The sequence below is a fragment of the Cygnus atratus genome, chromosome 4, assembly GCF_013377495.2.
Source record: "Cygnus atratus isolate AKBS03 ecotype Queensland, Australia chromosome 4, CAtr_DNAZoo_HiC_assembly, whole genome shotgun sequence".
Classification (NCBI taxonomy): domain Eukaryota; kingdom Metazoa; phylum Chordata; class Aves; order Anseriformes; family Anatidae; genus Cygnus; species Cygnus atratus.
Window position 1 is genome coordinate 8,938,581 of NC_066365.1, and position 23,580 is coordinate 8,962,160.

The 23,580-nt window shown below is 43.4% G+C and overlaps 1 protein-coding gene across 2 annotated transcripts in view; it reads left to right on the forward strand.

The window, feature by feature from the left end:
* The window catches only part of UNC5C (unc-5 netrin receptor C), a 252,247-nt gene that overhangs the window by 223,468 nt on the left and 5,199 nt on the right, over positions 1 to 23,580 (forward strand). The window contains exons 8-13 of one of the 2 annotated variants that reach the window (XM_035572335.1): positions 2,952 to 3,008; positions 4,468 to 4,659; positions 5,926 to 6,270; positions 8,851 to 8,938; positions 17,279 to 17,447; positions 19,186 to 19,419. In XM_035572335.1, the coding sequence (XP_035428228.1) occupies positions 2,952 to 3,008; positions 4,468 to 4,659; positions 5,926 to 6,270; positions 8,851 to 8,938; positions 17,279 to 17,447; positions 19,186 to 19,419 (1,085 nt within the window). The remainder of the gene's footprint in view (positions 1 to 2,951; positions 3,009 to 4,467; positions 4,660 to 5,925; positions 6,271 to 8,850; positions 8,939 to 17,278; positions 17,448 to 19,185; positions 19,420 to 23,580) is intronic. The other variant, XM_050710351.1, reaches the window with a different exon arrangement.

Here is a 23,580-nt window from a genome sequence, read left to right on the forward strand (position 1 = left end):
GCTGTTCAGCAATTCATCCAGCTTGGATGTCAACCCGAGGTACGGTCTCCTCTTGCTTCAGCCAGGGGAGCCTGTCCATACACTGTGAGCAAGTGGGGTCATGTGGCCTCCACCGCCCATCTTGTGTAGTGTCATCGCCTCAACAAGGACTTTTTACACCTGGCACTGCCCGGTCTCCAGCACGGTTGGTCACCCATTCATCTACAGCCAGCATGGTCAGCCATGACTCTTGGCCCTTGACAGAAAATTGACACATCCATGACTCAAATGCTCAGCATGGCATCTCGTGCCCATAACCCTTCCAACTCATCCATGCCGTCCTTCTACGCAGAACAGGTGTTTTTCAGGCTGAAAATGTGTCCTCGCAGACACCTGTGCAAGCCAGCCTGTTTGCACAGAAAGAAGTGGTGGGAATTGGGTGCTCAGTTCAGTTAGTGGCACACATGGGAGAACAGGAATGTCAGTTTGTGAGGCTAATGGAAGCAGAAAGCTATATCCTGGCCTTTTCCTCCCTTTCTTAATAGATGTGCCTTTGAACACCTACACAAAGCATTTCTGTTGAAGGAATTGGTATCACTCTCATGCAGCTGCAAGACTGGTCTCTGCAGTTATCAGTATGAGAATCTATGCAAAATTGTAAGATACAAGTAAGTATTTGTGACAACAGGGTCTATGAAGAGTTTGCAAATTCTTTTAGAGTATTTTGAGATGACGCTTGCTTTGCTGAGAAGACCTGAACTTGGATTTCCATTGTCCCAGGAACACACAACACTTTCAGTAATGCTGCAGCTAATCCAGGCAGTGCTACTCTTTGTGCCCTCTGAGTGGCAGCTATCAGATTGCTTCACATGCAGCAGGAATGATGCACAACCTCAACTGCAAAATTTGCCAGCTGAACAGCAGCAGAAGGACAGGGGAATAGCCTTTGCAGCTCTGCATGGGTGAGCTCAAGCTCTGCAGGTGATGCAGAGCCAGGAGACGTGCTGCCCCATGCCTTCTCCCCCTAAAATATGCGATGGGGCACATGAACCGCAGGGATTTCCTGGTGTATTCAGGTATGAAAGTATTTGGAGTTGCAGCCAGCCTAAATTCAGACTTGTCCTTGTGCCTTGTATTTCCTGCTGACTGCCTCCTGGTCCCAAGAGACATCTTGACGTAGGAAATATTGTCCATAAAGTTATAGCAGGAATTTAGGTTGACTAAATATGGGCCTCAGCATTCACCTGGGGAGTAAGCAGGGAGTAACCAGTGTGCTGTAAATTCACACCCAGACTTGGTGAGCATTCACTCAAGCCCTCAGAAGTTGCTTGCCTGACTTTTTATGGGCAATGCCCTGAGCGCACTGGTAGAAGTGGGAAGCAGTTATTACAAAAGATTGAGAGAGCATGCTGAGAGTACACATAGGTGAGCTTGCCTCAACGAACCAAATAAATGAGTGTGAGACCATAATATTTCTAAAACCAATTGTAAGGCTGGAATCATTGCTGTGAAATAAAGTTTTAAATAGATATTACAGGCAGTATAGTCTGTCCCATAATGCCTCAGAAAAAAACATCACCATCAAAAAGCAGCTCTTCTTGCTCTGATATTTCAGTCGAGGTAGCATTTATGTGATGTCTGGAAACTTCAGGGGGAGTTATGTCTATACCTGCAATTGGGATAGGCTATATCTTCATTAGCAAGCAGTGCAGCCAAGCAGGAAGAGATATATAAAGCACAACATATGCTGAGCACCCAATCTCAGCATTTCTGGGAGCTGGGGATTATTGCTCTGGTTTGCCTCTAATGTGGTCATGTGCATTAGGCACGCACCAGGAGTCCATTTTCCAGTTTTGTTTCATCTGCAGGAGGCCAAGGCCGTGCGAGCAACTTGCAGCGCGATGCAAAACGTGGGGGAGATGGAAAGAGCAGTAAATTCCCTGCAAAAATACTGGAGGGAAGGGAGAGAGGGAGAGGGGTACCCTCTGCCTTGCACCCACCCCAATCCCCTCCCTGAGAGCAACCCCCTTGCTTACTTTGGGTTTATCCATTTCCCTTTGCAGCAGGATGGGATTTGCAGCATTTCCCTTGTTCCCAATGTGGATGGAGAGCAGCTGGGAGATGGTTAACAAGCCTGTCGGACTCTTGTACACGCTAAGCAGCCCCAGTGTGCCATGCTGTGTGAACTGCAGAAAGAAAAGGCGAGAGAAGCAATCTCTCTTATTTATCCGTTCCGAAATATAACTGTAAATTGTGTTATCATTTTGTCGATATACAGGGGCTTCCAAAGATTTCAAATAAATAATGTTATGACCCCGGGTGCCTTATTGATTTTTTAATAATTTCAAAGAGAAACCACTCAGTTTCCTGTTTGCTGACAAATTCTTTTCTCCCCAAGGAATTCCCATTGAGCATGTATTAAAGACAGGATAAAATAATTCCAAGGAAATCCAGAAAGAGGGCTTTCTGCATGGACTCTGCTCAGCAAATGGGTATTTAACCTCTGACCAGTGACGACAGGTCTCTTTTAGCTCTATTAGATCAACAGCAAGCTACTATAATTAAATAAAAAAACTGTTTAGAGCCTCACCGAACATGTCCTGGGAATTAAAGCATATGGCAGGGATAGGGAAAAAAGACTTTCCATATGCTAATGACCCTTGATGTCTGAAATAAATTAGATCCATTAGAGTTTATGCTCAATAAAAGAAAGACTTTAAGCACTCCAAAGTTAGTGACTCGAGACCGATTTTGGCTTAGAAATTCAATCTGCCTACTTATTAATTCTTAGTAAGGCTCTGAAGAAGACAGAGGATGCAAAATCATAATTCTGTGCTGTATCAGAATTTTAAAGTGCCATCAGTTTCTTTTCCTTCTTTTTTTTAATTAAACCATTTTTCATGCTTCCTTTTTTTGTTCTTCTCATTAATTTGATTTTGTTCCCATTTTTGTTTAATTTCTTTCTTTTTAAGGTTTCATTTATCCTATTTCAACTGAACAGAGAACCCAGAATGAATATGGATTTTCTTGTAAGTTTAATGTTTCATTTTACGTTCCTGGATGCTAATGTGATGCTGTTCCACGGGTCAAGCTTTAGTGTTACACCAGCTCTGTGTGACTAGGCAAAGAGGGACCAATTGGGCAGAGTAAGTGGCAAGCTGCCTGCTTGACAGAGGTAGCAGTGTTTCACTGTCAGTGGGTTGACACAGGACGATAACAGCCCTTATGCCCAAGGAAAATGGGAGAAGATACTGCCTCAAAGACAGAAACTGGAGAGAATGAACCCTCTCTCTTGTTAGCATTTCCTTAGCAATCAGAAGAAATGTGGTAGAGAGATTAATTTCCATTGAGCTGGAACTCAGAGAACTGCTTCTTGAACTGCTGGGGATAAAAATCCTGCTTTTTTGAGGCTGGTGCATTGAAAGTCTGATAGGCAGAGGCTGATGAAGTTTGATCGGTCCTTTTCAACATCTGCCAGCTCTCACTTATATGGCTAGAGGGCAGCCTGGCTTAAATGGCTAAAAGGTGAGGAGCAAATAAATAAATAAATAAATAAATATTCACATGTTTTAAATTAACAGAAATAGGGTACTAAAAAGGTCTGATTTTTCTTTTTTTTCATTATGCTATCTCTGCTACTGGGACTCTTCACTGTATAGAAGCACATCAAATTTTGATCATGTACTCAGTCCTTCTGGAAAAAAAATGTGTAGTGGATAATGATGCTAGAGATTAGCCTGGAATTAGTGCTGAAGATACTGTATAAGCAGCTAGTAGAAATATCATAGCCATTTTCTCACAAGACAGCTATAATAAATCTGGGTTCCTTTTGGTAAATTACCACATTATTTCTTGTGCTTGCTTCGGCTTTTATCCAAGTATGTATGTGTTAATGCCAGTGATGAGAATTTAGAGGTTGATTCTCTGCTTTCCTGGATTTTTTTTTAAAGGAAAATAAGTGTAAGTGAAAATGGCTTGACACATTACAGGTCAGAAAAACCAAACTCAAAGACACATTCTGATACTTCAGGCATTCTCTAAAACTGAACCTTTTTTTTTTTTTCCTTCATTAAAAAAATAAGGATTCCAAAGTTTGCAACCCCACAGCATGATCTTTGGTGTCAGATGAACCACTAAATGCTAATACTACGATACTGTGTCACTAAGATGTACTAATTTATTTCATGGATTTAATTTGCTTCATGAGACTAACTCTGTAATGTGTTGTGCTTAGTAATTCAGTGCCTGGGTACTAGATAGATGAACAAGCAGATAGGTACAAAGATAGAACACGAATTAGAGAGAAATCAAAGATCGTTTCCCATCAAAAGGGCATAGACCTGTTATATAGCTTTAGAAATGGCTTTTAAATTAACCTATAAAAAGGTAGTAAATATCTGCAGGAAACGAGAATAATAAGAATGTATTTTCTGATAAGTCCCTGTGAGGAGCGCATTGCTTTAAGGTTCCTGGCCTCTCTCCCTCTAGCTGCTCCTGACTCGGATGATGTTGCTCTCTACGTCGGGATCGTCATCGCCGTGATCGTGTGCCTGGCTATTTCTGTGGTTGTGGCCCTCTTCGTCTATCGCAAGAATCACCGTGACTTCGAGTCAGACATTATCGACTCCTCGGCGCTAAATGGAGGATTTCAGCCTGTTAATATCAAGGCTGCAAGGCAAGGTTAGTTGTCATAGCACTCCATGTTGACCAATTCAGGGATATGCTATGAGAATATGGTCTCTGGGGCTGTATGAATGATATTTGCTGGATGCTTGTTGGCACTTCATAAAAGGGAGAAAGATTATATCCATTTGTTTCTGATGACCAAGTGCTAAAAACCCATGGTGGCCTTTTTCAGATGTGTTCAAGAACATACAGCAGAGGTACTTAGCTTGTAAAGAGAGAAGGTGAATGTGAGAGTGAAACAGGCATGTATAAAAATACAGGTCTTGCTCAAATTTAAATCAAAATCAAAGCTATGACAAAAACAAGAGAGACAGGATTCATCACGGGAGTAATACAATACAATAATTCTATCACATCCACCTCCCCTTTGTTTCACTAATAGCCTTTTTTACTGTGCCATGTCTCCACAGGCATAAATAGTAGTTTAACAAGTACTTTACTTTCAATGGACAATATAGAAGAAGAAGTTGTAGTGGATATCATTTAATAAAGAACATCTTTATCACATGTGCATAATAACTTGATGATTTCCACACTTTGGCAGCCAGAAAACAGCCACTCAAATGAGCTGTTTTTTTCAAGACCCCCATTTATGCGGAAGAGTTCCTCTTTTTTTGTTTTTCTTTTTTTTTTTTTCCAATACATGTTTATGAAGAATAAATCAAAGTAAGAGTTACAATGACAAGAGAGTTGCCATAAAGAAGATTAGCAGAAATATCATTTTCTTTGCTGAGGATATCAAAGTGTGTGACACAGGTACTAATCCCACACTGGCAGGGAGTCATGGGCACAATGACTTCATAGCTTTGTTCTCTCTCTTATTTCAGGAATTCTGTCTTTAGGCCAATTAGATAAATTGGTTAATGATTCTCACTTAGCATTTAAGGAAGGAGTATTAGTTAATAAAATTAAATCTACTGAGTATGGAAAACTTCTTGCCCTGAAGCTAGGCATATTATGCTTGAAATCTGAGGACAGTCTGGAAAATAATCCCAGTGAAAAATACTTAGAGCAGAAACATGCTGTAATTTTGTATAACAATTAGAGTGCAGAGTGGCTGGGCCAATACTAGCTCTGGGAGATTGCTAGATATAGATGCCTGGAAAAGGAGATGAAGGTCAGTTTACAAGGACTTTGTATATCATAACCTTTGGTATGAGCAGAACAGAATGAAAAACCAAATCATTAGTAGGAAAAAAGTCGTCAGAACAGAGAAATAATCATAAGAAATATGGTTCTTCTTTCTCATTTTCAATGCAGACCTCCTGGCAGTGCCACCAGACCTCACTTCTGCAGCAGCCATGTACAGGGGTCCTGTTTATGCTTTGCATGATGTCTCTGATAAAATTCCAATGACCAATTCTCCAATCCTGGACCCCCTGCCCAACCTGAAGATTAAGGTCTATAATACTTCCGGTGCAGTCACCCCCCAGGATGACCTCTCTGACTTCTCCTCCAAGCTGTCCCCACAGATTACCCAGTCCCTGCTGGAGAATGAGACCCTGAACATGAAGAATCAGAGCCTTGCTCGGCAAACAGACCCATCGTGTACTGCATTTGGGACCTTCAACTCCTTAGGGGGCCACCTAATAATTCCCAATTCAGGTAAGTGCTAGCCATGTTTTAGGGTTTTAAGTGGAGTTAGCTTTCTTCTACGCCAGAAAAAACAAAAAAAAAACAACAAAAAAAACAAGGTCACTCCTGGGACTGTGCCTTTTCTTTGTTCAAAACAAACAGATGTTTTTCCCCCATTCAGATGAACTAAGATGCTTCAACGATCCTTTCCCCAAAGTCGTGGCTGCCTTTTTAGCAAAATTTTGCAGGGCTCTTACCACTTTCTGAGATACATTAGGCTTCAGTGGTCCCCTGTGTGAAGTGAGATTCAACATCCTTGAACTTTTCCTTTCATGCAGCTCTAGAGAAGGGACTACAAGCCAGAAAGCCTCAATCTTGTCATCACACATAAAAAGGACAAATTAATTAAAAAACAAATTGGTTGTTCCACTTCCAATTCATTGCAGACTGTGTGGTATTGCAGTAGGATAGCAGAATGCTAATTTTTGGAAGGCTTTTTTTCCTGCACACATTATATAGTCAAGGAAAATAAGGCCCAAGAGTGTCTTGTCCATATTTCTCTCCTTGTTATATATAGTGTTGATTTTTTTTACAACATCAGAATGGGGTTTAATCAAATGCATGATGCAGTGGATTTGGGTGTTATGCAAGTTTTCCTCTTTCCACAGTGGTCAGGAATCCCCCTGCCACTGGTCTGATCCCAGGTAGTATCCCCTTTCTCTGGTGCACTGAGTCCAGGTATTAGACTTGTGAGACCACCACTCACAACTACCCAGTGCTGTAGCTGAAGGTCTCACAGCTTCCAACTTTACATCCTGTGGTCATCTCTTGGCCATTTTACTGCACTGTGCCCTGTCTGAGGAGATGGTGCCTAACCTTGTCTCCTGCTCCTTTGCTGGATCTTTTTTTGTTCATTGATGTTATGGAGAAAGCAAAACATGTAGGTGGCCCAGAACCAGTTTGTTCCTTCCAGGATACAGCCCTATACAGCCCAGGAAGCAACCAAAAGTGGGCCCTCCTCTCTGAGTATCAATGGAGAAACACGGATATTAAATTTAAGAGCCTAAGTGGAAGGTCAATTGCTTAAAGAAGTCTGGTACTAACTGCTAAGTAACATTGAAAATTTGTGCTACACAATCCTGGATTTCACATTTTTCTAAGCTGCAGCTGAGGGTAGACATTAATACTCAGGTTTCTTATGCCATGGTGGTGCACATTGTCAGGAAAGTCCATTAGTCATATTTAATTCACATATATTAATATCAATTTGTAAGGAAAAAGAAATGCTTATTTATTGCTGTAATTGCTTCAAAATGATTAAAATAAGTTTTGTAAAATACATCAATCTGTCTACTGCTACTTACTGTGTATGCATCTGTGCTGCTTCTAGACATATGTATATCCTCCTAGCAGTATGATAAAAGTCCTTCATTTACCCTGTGCCTGCCCTCTTACAGCTGAAAACAGGCACAGGGGAGGTTGTGACAGCCCTGTAAAGAAACAAGTCGGAAAACCTTCCATAGATAATCTCTTTCCTTCAAAATCCATCTATGGGACTGAGACATAGCAAATCCCTAGTACATGGGAGGTTTCCAGTGTAACCAAAACCTGTGTGCTGAAGAGAAGATACAGGACTGTGCAAGGATTTTATTACTCTTATATGCCTTTATTGGGCGTATATGCAAATAATCTGCCTATAGGTTTGTATTCAGCTACACAGTCACAGCTGAATTAAGTCCTTGCCAGTGGCTCCCCACTGCCCCTCACCTGCACAGACAGCTGGCTGAGCCGCGTCCAGCAGTGTGCAGCAGTGAGATCCTCTGCTGTGTTTGTCATGCAAAGACAGGACCCTCTGCTTCCCTGGGATTTCTGCTCGATTTCTGAAATCACAGCAATGTAAGAACGGTGTTTTGTAATCAAACGTGCGGCTTATCAGCACTGCAAAGGGCACAGAGTGTATTTGCACAGATTTTTTCAAGGTTGGATATCCGAATTTTGAGCCACTCCACAGAAGTAGGCACATTCAGAATACTAAGAAGCCCCATTTTTTCTCCCTTGTAGTCTAATTAGAAGCTGAGTGCATTAAAAGACAGGGTGCCAGTTGCAGAGCCCATCTTTCAAGAAACAACTAGTTCTTGTTGCTTCCTGGGACAGTACTCTGCTGCCTTTCTCTCTTGCTTTTAATTAAATAAGAATTGCCTAAGGAGATATGTCCTGTTACAACTGCTGGAAACTTGAGTCAGAGTTGTTCTTTCTCCCATTATTTTACAAGGTAAGAAGCAGCGTAACCATCTGTCTGATCTTTAAATAAAATAAAAGGGAAGGGAAGAAAATCCTCTTCTCCACTCCACGACTGCAGTGCCAAGACACAACAGGAGCAAGGAGTGACCATCTGATCACAGGCGATGCTGGGGTTGCCTACTTTATCTCCAGAGTTGCTGAACTCATTTAGAGTCTTTTTGTGAGGCTGGGTGAAAATCTGGCATTGCAGGCTTCATCTTCTGCTTCTTCTGTCGCTCTTCTTCGCAGGCCCACCTGGGTTTTTCTTTTTTTTTTTTTCTTTTACTTTCTTTTCTCCATTTTATCTTTTGTGTCTCTTCTGTCCTGCAGGAGTGAGCTTGCTGATCCCAGCGGGGGCCGTTCCCCAGGGGAGAGTCTATGAGATGTATGTGACAGTTCACAGGAAGGAGAGCATGAGGTAAAACATACTTGCTTGCACATTTATTTGCTTGTGCATTAACAGAGGGGAAAAGGGTGTGGGGAAAATGCAGTAACTGAAACCCTGTGATAATACGCTTATGCAAAGCCAACTGTGCTGAAGCTATTTGCTAACCTGGAGGTAAATGCGAGCAAAGCTGAGGATAAACTTTGCCACAAAACCAGCTCAGACTTTTGCTTTCCTAATGAAGAGCTGCATTCTGCAGCAAGCTCTCAAGCTGGGGAGAGATGCTGAATCAAAGCCAGAAGCAGGTAAAATAAGCCAGCATGAGTCTGGTGCAGCAGAGAAGATGTGAGGTAATCTCCTAATAAAGACCTGTGCCACAAAAGGGGCAGGGAGCAGAGGAGCAGGGTGACAAATGGACTCAGCAGAGGGGCGAGTGCCTGAGCACCTGTCCTGGAAAGCCTCCTCTCCTGCTATAAGGAAGGTGAATCTTTATTTTACCATCCACGTGCTTGGCTGGTCCATGCAGTGATGAGGATGGAGCCAAAAGCATTTGCTGTCCTCTGCCTCTCCGTGCCCCAGGCACACCACAGCAAGGGCCATGCAGACCCATCATCAGGACGATCCCTGTTCTGCCCACAGACCTCTATCTGCAGGTGTGGCCAGTTTGTATTCCTGATCTTGATGTCTATTGAGCGATGTGGCAGCCTTGGCATTAAAAAAAAAAAAAAAAGTTTCCAAAAAGACCAAGATACTATTGCAGCAATTTAGGAAAACTTAATGAAGAGGAAGGTGAGATCTTGATCTTCAGAATGGACTCGTGTAAAAAGGCTGAATGGCAAATGTGAAACTAAGCAATCATTACACGGTACTTTGCCTCTTTCTCCTCCTCATAGCTAGATACATTTTTTGGCTCAGCCCTTTAATGGCTTTTATAATGTGCTAAGCCACAGCTGTGTATACACTGCGTGATATTGAACACTATTCTTTAGCTTGGTAGTCTCTCACCCATGCTAAAATAATCTGCTTAAGGAAAAAAATAAGTAACACCTTCCCCCCACCCCCCCTGTATTTTTGCATACATTATTCATGGCCTGCTCTTTGAAAACAGATAATTGCAGCTACAGAAAAAAAGTGTCTTTGTTCATATCTAATATCGATTGTATTCCTATTACTTTGGGCTGTGTTTTGAAGATGCTTACAAACAACATTGGAAAAGCACTGTTTCCCGGAGAGGGAAAAATAATGAAAATCAGAGGGCTTCCCCTGTTATTCAAATGCCTCCAAATCTCTCTCCTTTAAATATCTAACTCTTCACCCCCAAAAAAATGTTTCGTTACCAGAAGTTATATGTGCAATTATTTTCTTTCCAGCCAGCTATGGAGGGAATCCCTGCTTCCTTATTCATGCAACTGTAGGCAACCAACACTGCATGCTAGCCTGATTTATTGGCTTTGGGGATCATAAAGCCTCCTCTGTGTGTGTTGTGATAGCTGTTACTCAGCAGGTCACACACAGAGGGATAGGTCAGCCTGTACTGGGGGAAGTGTGGCTGGAGCTGCGCTGGCCACCAAACTGAGCGTATATGTGCAGAAGTACAGAAAGGTGTGAGCCTTCGCTTGAAATGAAGATTTTGGGAAGTGATTTCTTTCCCCAGCAGAGAGCAGGCTGGCTTGGCCATAAGGGCAGCAGAGCTCTTCCTATCATGGTTAGAAGAGCCCTACATGGGGCCCAACTGCTTCGGTTTTGGTTTTTTTTGGTGGTGTGTTTTGTGTTTTTTTTGTGTTTTTTTTTTTTTTAGAGGGGGGAGATAGGGGCAGAGGGTGCTGCTGGGGCTGTTTTGTTTGTTTGCTTGTTTTATTTTGATTTGTTTGTTTGTATTTGTTTAGCTTTTTTATAGAATAGTTTTTCAGCTCCTCTCCAGAATACCATGCTTCTCATGTTCATGGAAACCAAACTCTTCTTATGGTATTTAAATTGGAACTCATCAGCTATCGCCCAGATCACTCTCAACTGAATATTCACCCAAAATTACCTAAACACAGTGGGACTGTACCATCCTCCCCCGTTACCTGTTTCCTTTCCCCAGATGCCCATGGGCAGAAAGTGCTGACTGCACCCAGCACCCAGCCGCACTGGCCTCCTGCCATGGCACTGTGCTACCAAAACTTTTTTACCTCCCTTTCTGCAGCAGAGATGCACTTCTGCTCTCATTTCCACCAGTATGGGCCACAGATGTTGCTTGCTATAATTGGAGCCATACGAGTGCCACAAGTTGGTGTGCAGTGTAAATTATTTTTTAAATCTGTTACCGTGCTGCTGCAGCACTCCAGCAGAGAGTGGTAGCCCACAGTGAGGACTAGCTGCAGACATTTACTTTTGTGGCCAGGCAGTAGCTGGAGTGTGTTCAATAAACCCTGTGAGGGCCTGCATTTATTTTCATGTGCACTGTGTAAATGTTAATGGATTGAAAAGCCCTGTCATGCATTGATGTAGTTTGAAAGGGCACGTATAGGACACTATGAAGTGTAAGTTATAATCCTCTTGATATACAAACAGCACTGAGGTGAGAATTTGGTCCTCATAGTGTTACCCTAAATAAAACCAATGAAGCAACAGAGAGGCTCACCATTGCAGATCACAAGCACATCTCCAGCAACTTAGGATTTAGCTCATACTTTGTTCATAGAAATACGAAACAACTGCTGAACAGTCAAACTGAAACAGGAAATCTGTTATCCCTCAGAGCCCTGCAAATTCCCCTTTTCTTTTCCTTCCTTTTCCTAATCCATTTCCCCCAGTTAGTCTCTGAAACCTGTAGTACAGAAATTTGAAAGACTTCGCAACCCAGTAATATCATTCTTTGTGTTGCCTTGCAGATTGGTTAGGAGAGCTTTCCAGGACACTCTATTTATTCCATTCCACATCCATCAAAGCATGTGAGAGCAGGAGGGTCACCCTAAAAGCATTATCCTTCCGCAGTGAATTGGGGTTCTGATGGCTTGCAGTAGAGGCCACTTTGAGGCAGTTTTCTCTGTGCGTGTTGGCGTGCTTAAGGCACAGGGTTTTTTTTTCTTTTCCTAGCCCAGTGCTCCATCGGGCTGTTTTTCCTGCTCCTGCACTGCAAGCTAATCCTCGTTCTGCCTGTCAATTGTAGCAGGATGGATTGCAAGCAGCTACTGGGCACTGATCCCTGGCTGGCATGAGAGATTCATGTTGACCTGATGAAAAGGTCCATGAAGTGACTTACAGTGCAGAAAAGGGTATCTATGTGTATATGTTTGTGTTTGTGTACAGACAGATAGATAATTAAAAAATAAATAAATGAGAAGCCTATGTGAATATTTCACAGCTGTCAGACGGGTTTCTATCTCAAGCTCACTGGCTCCAATAGAGCCAATAATCTCTGTCACTGATGATCAGATGTTCTGCCCCTTAGTCTGGGGAAGTGCCATCAACTTGCAGTTTGCAAGAAGGGGTTCCTTCCTGAGCTTTAAAATAAACACGTTGTTGTGACCATGACCTGGCAAGAGGCTGTTGCCGTGAGCAGATGGAAAAGCCTAGGTCTTAGACAATTAAGGATTAAATAGCGAGAGTATAAACCCAAAGACTTCAGGATTTTCCTGACTGTTTCATGTTGAAGAACAAATGTAGCTCTGCACTAAATTAGTGAGCTGTGTGCTTCCTTTGGAAACATCTGGCACTGGTCAGTGCTGTATGGGGTCTGGGTCTTGATGGACCACTGTTTTGATCTCATGTGGCAGCTCCTGTGTTTCCTGTACGAGCCCCTTCCGGGCTCATACGGCTTTAGGTGGAACTGCTCTTGCATACTGTAATCGGAGGCAGGAACTGCACTAAATGTAGCACGGTGAAGGACAGTTCTGTATAATACATTGCGCAGGAGATGATGCAAATGAGGATGGATGTCACGTCTTCCAGGAAATGTGACAACCCTGGAGAACGGAGCATGCAGCTGTCCTGAAGTTCTTGCAGGAAGACACATGTATAAACGGTCTGACTTCCAAATCAGCTACCTTAAGAGAGGGAAGGGTTGTGTAAGCCTCCTCAGGATCTGGACCAGTGGCTTCACATTGTATGTGAAAGGCAGACTTCATATTAAGTCACCTAGCTGATCAATGAGTTTGATCCAAGGAGCAACACTGCCTTTTTCACCAGTAAGCACCAAGCTTGGTTAAGTGAAATAAAAGAAACTGAAGTCTTCTGTGTCTAACCAGACACCTTCCACCACCACCTTCCTTTTGTATCCCAGTTGCACAAAAATAATTGCTTGCAACTCCAGAAGACAATGTCTGCCAATCATTTTAATTGAAACATTTGAAATAAAAAAGACCAGACCAGCAGCAAAAGGGGAGGAAAATTTCTCAGATCACCTTCCTTCTAAAGGCAGACTTGCAGGAGAACCAGAAGGCCAGTCAAGAATATTAGATTTGAAACTCAAGAGGGAACACGTGTTAAAAATAAAGTCCCAGCAATGAAAGGAGAAATAAAATGTCTTTCCTCTGACTTTTGGCTAAGCTGTGTGGAAGGGTTGCCATCTGTTGCTGCGAGTTATCCCTCCCTCCCTCCCTGCTCTGCTCTGTGCCTCCTGTTTTCAGGGAGCACGGTCATTGCCTGTAACATCGATGCACGGTGCCAGGGAGCGCAGCGGAGCCCACCGAGGAGCAGAGATTTCTCTAGTTGTGCTCACATCTGCTGCCTGACAGCTACCTTAATGAAAACAGTCTGGCTCATTACAGGGAGACCGTTTTGAATGAGTAATCCCATTAAAAAACACAAATTTGATTGTGAAAGGGCTGGATACAGTGAATAAAAGTTTGTTCTTTTTTTAAATAAAAGTTGACTGTTCTTGATGAGCAGTGCAAGATACGGGACAAGGTTTAAAAATATCTGAAGCCCTTTCACTTACTGTTACTGCCTTTTAATAGCAATGCTAAACAGGGAATTGAATTTCACTCTCGGTTTGATCTCTGTAAAACAAACGCAGCTCTTATGGCTGCAGTGAAGTGACTCTGGAGTCATACTAGCACAGCTGGGTGTCCAATCCCATTTAATAAGTACTTCTAAAACTACTACAAGCCTAAATTGAAGCACACATGGATTTGTTTTTGTTTGTTTTTGTTTGTTTGTTTGTTTTGTTTGTTTGTTTCATTTTGTTTTGTTTTCTGGATAACAGCCTAAAAGTACATTCTGACCCACGGTTTTAAAGATAGATCATAGATCTTTCTGCTTTGGAGGAGATGAGTCCCTTGCTCTGTATGGTCCCTTCAGTCAGTGTTTGTGTGATCTGTAACACAGAAATCACAAGACTTGGTCACAGCAGGCTCTTGTCTGGGTCAGAATCCTGACTTTGATGGTGCTGCATCACCTGCTCCGGGAGAAGGTAGAAAAATGCTCATAAAGGATAACCTGTCTTTGGGGAAACTTGTTGTTTACAAATCCCATCAATTAGTGCTGGGTTATGCCTCGAAGCAGAAAGATTAATGTCTCCTGTATAATAAATCTTGACTACTGCATCTGTTTGGGGTTTCATTGGCTGTAGTAAGGCATAATCCCTTTGCTTTAAGATGGAAATTAAAAGCAATGAGAAATAAGAGGTCTGTCAAGAGGTTTGGGTCCCCGTCTTCCTGTCAGTTGTCATGAGGTACCTCTCTGCTCTATGCACTGCTGTGTGGTTTCATTGGTTTCATTCCTCCAGGTTTCAGGTGTTTATTTCTGAACTCTCTCTGCAGTCCCTAAACACTCTGCTACCTGCAGTCATCTTAGAGCTGGGTAGGAAAGGGAATAGCAGCTTGGTGTGCTCTGACGTACCTCATCCCCTACAACCCCAGAAATCAGATTTACTTTTTGCCACTGTGGCACACGGCAAGATGATACCTGCTGTGGTGCATTACGTTCACCTGAGAGCTTTTTCATTTTTACTGCTTTGCCTTGCCACTAAATAAAAGCTTTTGGAATTTGTTTCATTCCAGGAGTGAGAGCCACTGAACAATTAATAGGATTTTATTTCCCACTGATATTTTAATCCTCTCTGGATCTTTTGCATTGCTTCCCGTCTCTCACTGCTACTTGCAATAACTCCTTCTTTATTGATGTCTGCAAATTTAGTGATTGTGTTGCTATTTACATTCTTTTCCGCACTGTGAGTAGAAATCCTGGCCTCACAGTAGTACTGACTTCAACAGAGCTGAAATCCCACTATTAAATGACACTGACCCTCATTTTGCTCCACTTGAGAGCTTCTCTGCAACTCATTATATCTCAGCTTTTTGTGGCTTTGAAGTGGCTCAGATTACTTGCAGTCCCCAAACTGGCTCAGACTTTGGAGAGCTGAGGTGAGTCAGTGTCTGCATGAGGCAGGTATTGGAGGAGAGGCACTGGGACCAGCAACGTTGCTAACTTAGGAAAAAATACTAAACCCTGCTATTTTTGCATTTCCTTTCTATGGTTATATCCACTTTCCATCTCCCTCACTAACCATTCAGTCTGGAGTGCCTCCTGGCTTTGTCTTCTGCATTGTCAGTTATACTTGTGCTAATCAGATATAAAATGTTGCAGTGTAAAATTACGCCCTCCATCAGAGTCCTAAAATTTAACAGCTAACCAAATTTTGTCACGGAGCAGTGACTAAACTTAATTTTACTTTGAGACAACTTTCAGCTGTATGATTTATCAGCGCTCTATTATTTTAATGATCTTTTGGCTTTTTTTTTCTTTAACTGCATGCATCAGCGCTCAGATTCTTATTGATTTTAACTCATTTTTCAGCTAGAAGACATTGTATGAAGTTTTTTACAGCAGTCATGATATATTCCCTCTTATATTCTTTTTGACTGCTGGCCTTATAATTCAGTCTGAAAAACTATGATAATTCATATTTTTCCTCACTTCTTCATGGGTCAGTAGTCATTTAGATGAAGCTAGGTTAACCAGATGATCAAGTCTATAGCTTGTCATATCTGTAGCTTTCCAGATGAATATTGTAATTTTCAAAGGCCTTTCTCATAAGACTTCATGTTTTTTGAAACTTACTGACTTAGACTATAGGAAAGTGTTCAAACATTTGTTAATACATTAATGGATACAACACATTGTGAGCCATTTTTAAGCTATACATTGCTTCAATTAAAAAAAAAAAAAGGAAAAGAAAAAGAAAGAAAAAAGGAAACTGAAGTAATGTTTTAGTCAAAATCTGTCCAATGATTTATTCAGTTAAGTCTTGCAAGAGAGCGATTCTAGATCTTCATAACCTGAATCCAGAGATCCCCATAGTATACAGCAGGAGCTGAACTGGATGCTCTATATGCTAATGCTTTATTTCTCTTATGTACTTTTTGTTAGGCTAAAACAACCAGTGTGATTCATCATAGCTGGCCAGATTGTTATATTTTAGTTTTTTTGAAAGACAGATACCACAGCTGTTTGTTTCCAGCCCATGGCTTTTTAGAAACAATTGTTAAGTCCTTTAGTAAACTCATCAGTTAATTTCCTTTCGGATCCACAGATGCGTATCATCTGAATTTACTGATTTGCATACACTTCAGTTTTTCCATGTCGGACCTTTTTTTTTTTTTTTTCCAAAATGTTATGAAAATTTCCAACATTTTTATGAACAAGAGACACTTTTCAAAAAGGCCTTCGTCCCACTTTCAGAAAGGATTTTTCAAAAGTTTCTCTTTCATTTTCTGTAGGACTAATGGATTATTCAGTGTGAGTTAAAGTGGGCAAAATTAGGATATGCCTGTGGATGTACCAGCGATACCCAGAGTAGATGTAATAAATTTGATCTCAACAGAGCTTTCTGTCCTGATTTGTTCTCCTTAACTATTTTTTTTTACTCTTTTCTACTACTACTTTTTTATTCTTTTTTTTGTAGATGTCAACAATATCCACTCTTGTCTCAACTAATCCCCCTAAAACCAATCCAGGTATAAACACAAAGTGTTTGCATATGCAACTGGACTGAACCTTCAGCCAGAGTGGAAGATGCAAGGTCCCGTGGACTGACCCAGCTTTCCAAGTGCAGATCACACCCAACACTTAATCTCCCGCTTGCTGGTTTCTGGATCATGAATTTGTCCTCTCTGTTATTTAGAGAAGTAGCTGATGAGGCACATTCAGCTGTATTTGTCATACACCAGGTGTCAGGGTAGTTAAAGTCACTCATGCTTCCTCTGCTTTAAACTCCTCGGCAATCGGTCTGGAATAGTTCAGGCATGCACACAATTGTTTACAAACTACCCTGTAAGAGAAGGATTATTTTTTCTTTCTACATACCTTAGCTTTACATACCTTAACGTGCCTTTTTGCCCTTTCTCCCCCTACCCTTCACACATCACCTTTCCGTCCCGCCATCAGGCCTCCTGTAGAAGACAGCCAGACCCTGCTGACGCCGGTGGTGAGCTGTGGGCCCCCAGGAGCGCTGCTAACCCGGCCCGTTGTGTTGACCATGCACCACTGCGCAGAACCCAACACAGATGACTGGCAGATCCACCTGAAGCACCAGGCTGCCCAAGGGCCGTGGGAGGTGAGTCTACGGGCCTCCAGCCTGCAACGGCTGTCCAAGATGCCCAGTGCCCCTAGAAATGCTTTCTGGGGGCAGTCCTAGTGCCTCCTGCTGTGTTCCATGAAGCATAGCCTTCCTGCAGGATTTTGGCACTTGAGCTTTTGGTCTTGGCAGGTTATTAAGCCAAAATCATGGGGAGGGAATGAAGAGAAGAGGCAAAATAGAAAATAACAACTGAAATAACAACTGAAAAGCAGTTCTCTTCCCAGGAGAAATAGAAAAGAACAACCGAAACTGAAACTCAATTCCAGAAATAAGAAAATATTTTTTACAGAATACTTTCAATTCCCCTAATTTATAGTCTGTTTGCAAGAAAATGAAAATAGTGCTGCAAATGATCCCCTGCTTCAACACCAAGACATCAACCAGCTTATTAAAATTTATAGGACTTGCTTTTCTCTTCTTTTTCACTCCTAAGGTGTTGGTGGAGCACTGCTTTGATTCAGTTCATGCAGTCAGCCCCAGCCCTGTACCCTGTTAATTTGGGCACTGCTAGTCCATGCAGGCTTGGTGAGAGTCTCCTGCCAGCAGTGCAGCGGGAGGATGTCTGTCCCATGGTGGGGCGGCAGAAGGACACCACAACTGGAGCATGAAGTGATGCTTGCAGCAAGGCTCAGCCATTCTGGCACAGGCCTGCTCTTCAGTCCTGCCTCCTGAAGAACTTGGTTGCTCCTGGGTACCTGCTGCTACCAGTTTGGTCTCACATAATTAATTTGGCAAGGGCATCTTCTCCTACTGGTAGGTTTTGTGAGGGCAGGGAGGCTTCTGAAGGCAGTTGGGCCGACAGCCGCCAAAAGCAGTCTGTCCAGCAGGGCCTTCACAAGGCTCTTGCTTTGTCCCCCTGCCTGTGGCACCAGCACTTCCTCACACTGGGAGGGCTCATGCAGTGAACACAGGTCTGTCTGGCCAAACAATATGCACCCTACCAGCCTGGCTCTTGGCACCACACGTGTGTTCCTTATTTGTGTCTGTGTTACTGGCATCTCTTTGTTTTCTCCTCCGTCCTCCCTGCCCTTGACAGAGAGGTTGTGTCTGGTGCCAGCACTGCAATCAGCACTGTGGCACCTCCTTTTCTGCTCTCAAGAAGAACCATGCCACCCCTGCAAATGTGACGTGTTCACCTTCCAAGAGGCCAGAGGCACCAAGTTTAATGCCAAATCTCTGCTATACCCCCACTGCTACAGACTTCAAGGCAGCAGGGATAAAGCAAATGAGATGTGGTGCATGGTGGCTGTGTAAGAGGCGGCCACTGCTGCCCTTTTGCTCCTGTTCTCTCTCAGGACCACTGGAAGCTCCTTGTGTTGTGTGCAAGACATTGCACGCAGGGTTGAGTGAAGTTGGCAGGAGAGGTGTTTTCTTCTGAGCGCAGGGAGGAGGCTGTTTGCATTCAGGCTGTATGTATTTTTTTTCTTCACCCTGCAGTCTCATCACGGAGGATTATTCTGATGAAGCAGCAGGTGATATTTCATGTAGATGTGGCATTCGGCCATCGTACAGGTTACTTTGCTTCCTTGAGTTTTTATAACACCTTATTGTCATGCTTAGGGAATGAAGGGCAGTTATTTGTTTATATTTATTATCTGATTAGTCTAACATGCAGGCAGCAAGAACTTCGAGCATCATACAGGCTTGAAAGGGGTCTCCAAGTACAGCAACTCTGAGAGGTCAGGATCTTTAATGTGGCCTCTTTCTCCCTTAGGATGTGGTGGTAGTCGGGGAGGAAAACTTCACCACCCCATGCTACATCCAGCTGGACCCCGAAGCCTGCCATATCCTGACAGAGACCCTCAGCACATACGCCTTGGTGGGACAGTCCATCACCAAAGCAGCAGCCAAACGTCTCAAACTGGCCATCTTTGGACCACTGTCCTGCTCTTCGCTGGAGTACAACATCCGCGTCTACTGCCTCGATGACACGCAGGATGCCCTTAAGGTGGTTGTTGCTCTCATGCTTGTTTTTCCTCTCTCATCCTAGCAAAGCAGTGAGTAGCCCCTCTGCTGCATGTGTTTCTTTACCATAGATTATTTTTCTGATTAGAAGAAAAGCCTGACAACAAGCTGCTGTTTTACAGTTTAACCCCCGCACACTATAAACTGTCCTTTGCACAGGGATCTCACACACATGCCAAACTGTTTTCCACCTGCCAACATTTTTTCCTTTGTTTACCTGTATCATATCCTGAATCCTAAGATTTTTGCATTATTAAAAGGCCATAAGGTACACTGGGCTTCATTCGTTATTCATGTATTTTTAATGCTAAGTGCCAGCTCCCCAGAGATGGGTAAACATATAAATGCCTCTTTGTAAATAGTTGATAATGATAAAAGAAGCTTCTGGGCTGTTAATCACTGCCTGCTTTCATACTGCTTCATTACACCTTTTCGTGTGCAGTATTTTGTGTTAGGAATTTGCCACTAAAATAAATCGAAGCTGTTGCTTTCTGTAACTGTACACCTTACCCTCATTGCATAATTCTAGCGTTCTCACACACACACGCACGTACTCCCTCACATACAGATGAGCAGATAGATAAACATACTTGCTATTTCTCTTTATAAATATGTGTGTTTATACAGATGGTATCTATAATAGATGCACTCATAAAATATGTAGCTCCAACTGTACGTGTAAGATTGGAGGTTATTAAAAGGTGTTTTTTTTTTTTCCTTTAAGCATAGCCAGTGCAACTTCCCAAATGTTTCTTTGCAGCAAAACAAGCTCACTCTAAGCAGAGCCATCCTTGTGCCATGCACGAGTTTGTCATATCAGCACCGTGTGGGAACTGATCAGACATAAGCCCCCACAGGCTGCTGGGGAGATGTTCTCGTTTTTCAGTGCACCGGCCTCCATCACTGCAAATGCCACCGTCCCTTTTCGTCCCAAATACTGCCCAATACCAAGGCCCTGCCTGCTCTTTGTTGCGGGGATACTAGGAGCATTTTCTCTATAAATAAGAAATTTTTGTCCCCAAAAGTGGAAAGGATCTTTTGTACTGATCAAGTGGAAATGCTTTGAAAGTCATGAGGGCTTTATGGCTGTGCTCTTTGGGCTCTGTGCTGTGTAATATGATTTTCCAGGGGTCCATCCAGCCTGAGGGAATAATAAGTGACTTGGCAGAGCCTTGAACAGATAGTGATTGCAGTCAGAGCTGGGCCAATTGGATTAGGTGTTACTCAAGAGTTGTTGGCTTGTTTCTAACAGACTGCAAGGAACATTGCAGGGTAACGTTAATCCAATTCAGAGAGCAGAAGGGATCAGCAGAGGCGCTGAGTAACATAACTGAAAACCATCTTTTACTTGAGAAGCTGCATTGAATGTCTGGGAAAGGAGATGGCCAATTCTTGGGCTTCAGCTGCAGGTTAAGTGAGCTTGTAATTTGGGGAGGAAAGAGTCACTGAGCAAAGTCGAGTGGCCACTTTCATGCTGGCACCTATCACTTCTTTTTAATTCTCTTCCTCTTGGCACTTTCACCCCAAGACTGGATGGCCACACACACAAGCTGCTGTACACTGGGTTCAAGACCAAGATAGCTGGGGTTTGCAGAACAAACACAAGTACTTCAAAGGGCTGGAGCACCTCTGCTGTGAAGAGAGGCTGAGGGAGCTGGGGTCATTCAGCCTGGAGAAGAGAAGTCTCTGGGGAGACCTTATAGTGGTTTTCCAGTACCTAAAGGGGGCCTGCAGGAGAGCTGGGGAGGGACTCTTTGTCAGGGGGTGGGGGGATAGGACAAGGGGGAATGTCTTTACACTGTATAGAGAGGAGATTTAAATTAGATACAAGGAAGAAATTCTTTACTCTGAGAGTGGTGAGGCAGTCAAACAGGCTGCCCAGAGAAGCTGTGGATGCCCCATCCCTGGAGGTGTTCAAGGCCAGGCTGGATGGGGCCTTGGGCAACCTGGGCTGGTGGGAGGTGTCCCTGCCTGTGGCAGAGGGATTGGAACTGGATGGTCTTTAAGGTCGCTTCCAACCCAAACCATTCTGTGATTCTATGATTCTACTTGCTGGCCATAAAGTGTTTTGAAGCTATAACTTACATTCTTCTGGAAATAAAAAGTTTGGGGAAGGTGAAAGTTAAAACCAAATCTAGTAAGCCAGTTCTAGGTGAAAGGGTTGAGCATGCTGATGGTTTTGGCTGGGATGAAGTTCATTTTCTTCACAGCAACCTGTAGGGTGTGATGTTTTTAGCTGTCTACCAGGCTTAACAGGTGAGGAAGCTGCCTGCACCAGGCAAGCTGCTGGCCATGGAGGGCAAGGTGTGCAAATGGGGCTGCCCTGGGCAAGGCAAGGCCAGGGAACGAGAAGCAGTGTGAGTTGTTGCTTATCATTATGTATTTATTCTAATAGGCAACTGAATGCATTCTGTTGTTATTTACAGCTAGGAGTGAGTGTGCCATATGCTGAATGGGTCCTAGCAGCCACCCAAAAAAGACAAGCAGTTGCTGTATATAAAACACAGCATTTATTCCGCAGGCTTTACCTTCTGGTTGTGCAGAGTAACAGTCCACTGCTGAACCACCGGGGCTCATGGTGCAGCTGGGAAGTGCAAAGACTCAGTGTAAATAATGACTGGGTTATTGTGGGATAAGCTTGGTTGGTTTGCTGGGGTTGGGAAGCCGGACAGCCCCAGCACTGTGGCCCTGTGGAGACCTAGGCCATAGACTGTGATGCCCAGATGGGATGCTCACAAAAGTGCTTTTTGGGGAAGAGTGAGGGTGGTGATGTCCCAAAGCACTAGCTTCTTTTTTAAGGCACTTAAAGGGGGATGCTCTAACTAGTTTGTTGTAAACAAGTTAATAATATCATAGCTACAAAGAAATCCTGCTGATTTATTCCCATCTATTTATTCACGTATGGCTTTGAGATTGAGGTGTCTGAGCTGGGTGTGGTGGCTGAGCAGCCAGGCATACCAGGGGTAAGTGAATTATTTAGGCTGTAGCAGGGTGGCTTCCCCCAGCCTGCTTCATGCTGTGTGGTAACAGTTCTCCAAAAAAAATAATCATAACAGACATGTCATCTTCTCTCAGTTATTTAATGCATATTTGTCCCTCTAACAAAGATGCCTTTTTTGTTGCATGCTTGTGCTCCGTTAATGAGGAAGCTATTTCCAAATACAGGCCGTGGCTGTGTCAATGCTGCTGTTGAGGGAGTAATGTCTTGTGCCGTTCTCTCTCCTGGGAAGAGCATAGGATGCAAGTCCTGGCTCGCAGGGGAGGCAAGAGGCGATGGGAAGGGTGGCAGGAGCCACCACTGCATGGGATGAGTGATGCTTAGGTCAGCTTTTGGCTCATGAGGGAAATGGAGGTGCCAGCCAAGAGGATGAGCACTGCTCTAAATAAAACGCCGTATGGCTCAAGCTCACCAGCAGGTCTTAAGGGTGATGGTGGCTATAAATTAATCCTGAATTAATTAACTGAGCAGCATGGGAGAAGCGTGGGCTTCCAGTTGGAGAGGTTATAGTGAACCAGAGTGGCTACTGACAATAGGACCAGGTACCTGGATCTGCGATGCTGAGATATTTGTCCCCACGGCAGCACAGCCCTGAGGCTGGCCGTGGGTGGAGAGCGGGAGCCGGCAATTAGCGCGCAGTGCCGCCAGCCTTCTGGTCATTCCAGGGAGGTAATTTGGACATAATGAAGATCTACAGTAATCAGATAATTGCTATCGATTGCTCTTTAGACGTCTTGACGAGGTAATTAGGGGGCACTGGAACTGACTCATTGGCGTAACCTTAATCTAAAAGGTTTCCTGATTCTCTCTCTTTGCCTCTAATGGCTGATAAGCAAACATCGTTTTAGCTTTGGGATCTCTCAGGTACTGGGCTCACTGGGGACATAGCCTTTTCTGTTATGCTAACTAGATGACAAACATGATCAAGAGTAGCTTGTTTCACCCTTAGCTAAATCAGAGGCTCCTTTAGTTAGCCTGGGCTAGCATCCCGGTTTTGTGTGCCCCTGCACTCCTTGCGTGTGTTCACTCTGTATGTGATTGGCTTTGGCTGTGTGAGACTGCTTGTTTGGCTGGCTCTCGTAATTAAATATGACTGAGTTTGGCAGTGTTTGTTTCTAATGAAGCTCATGTAGGTGCCTTTGTACT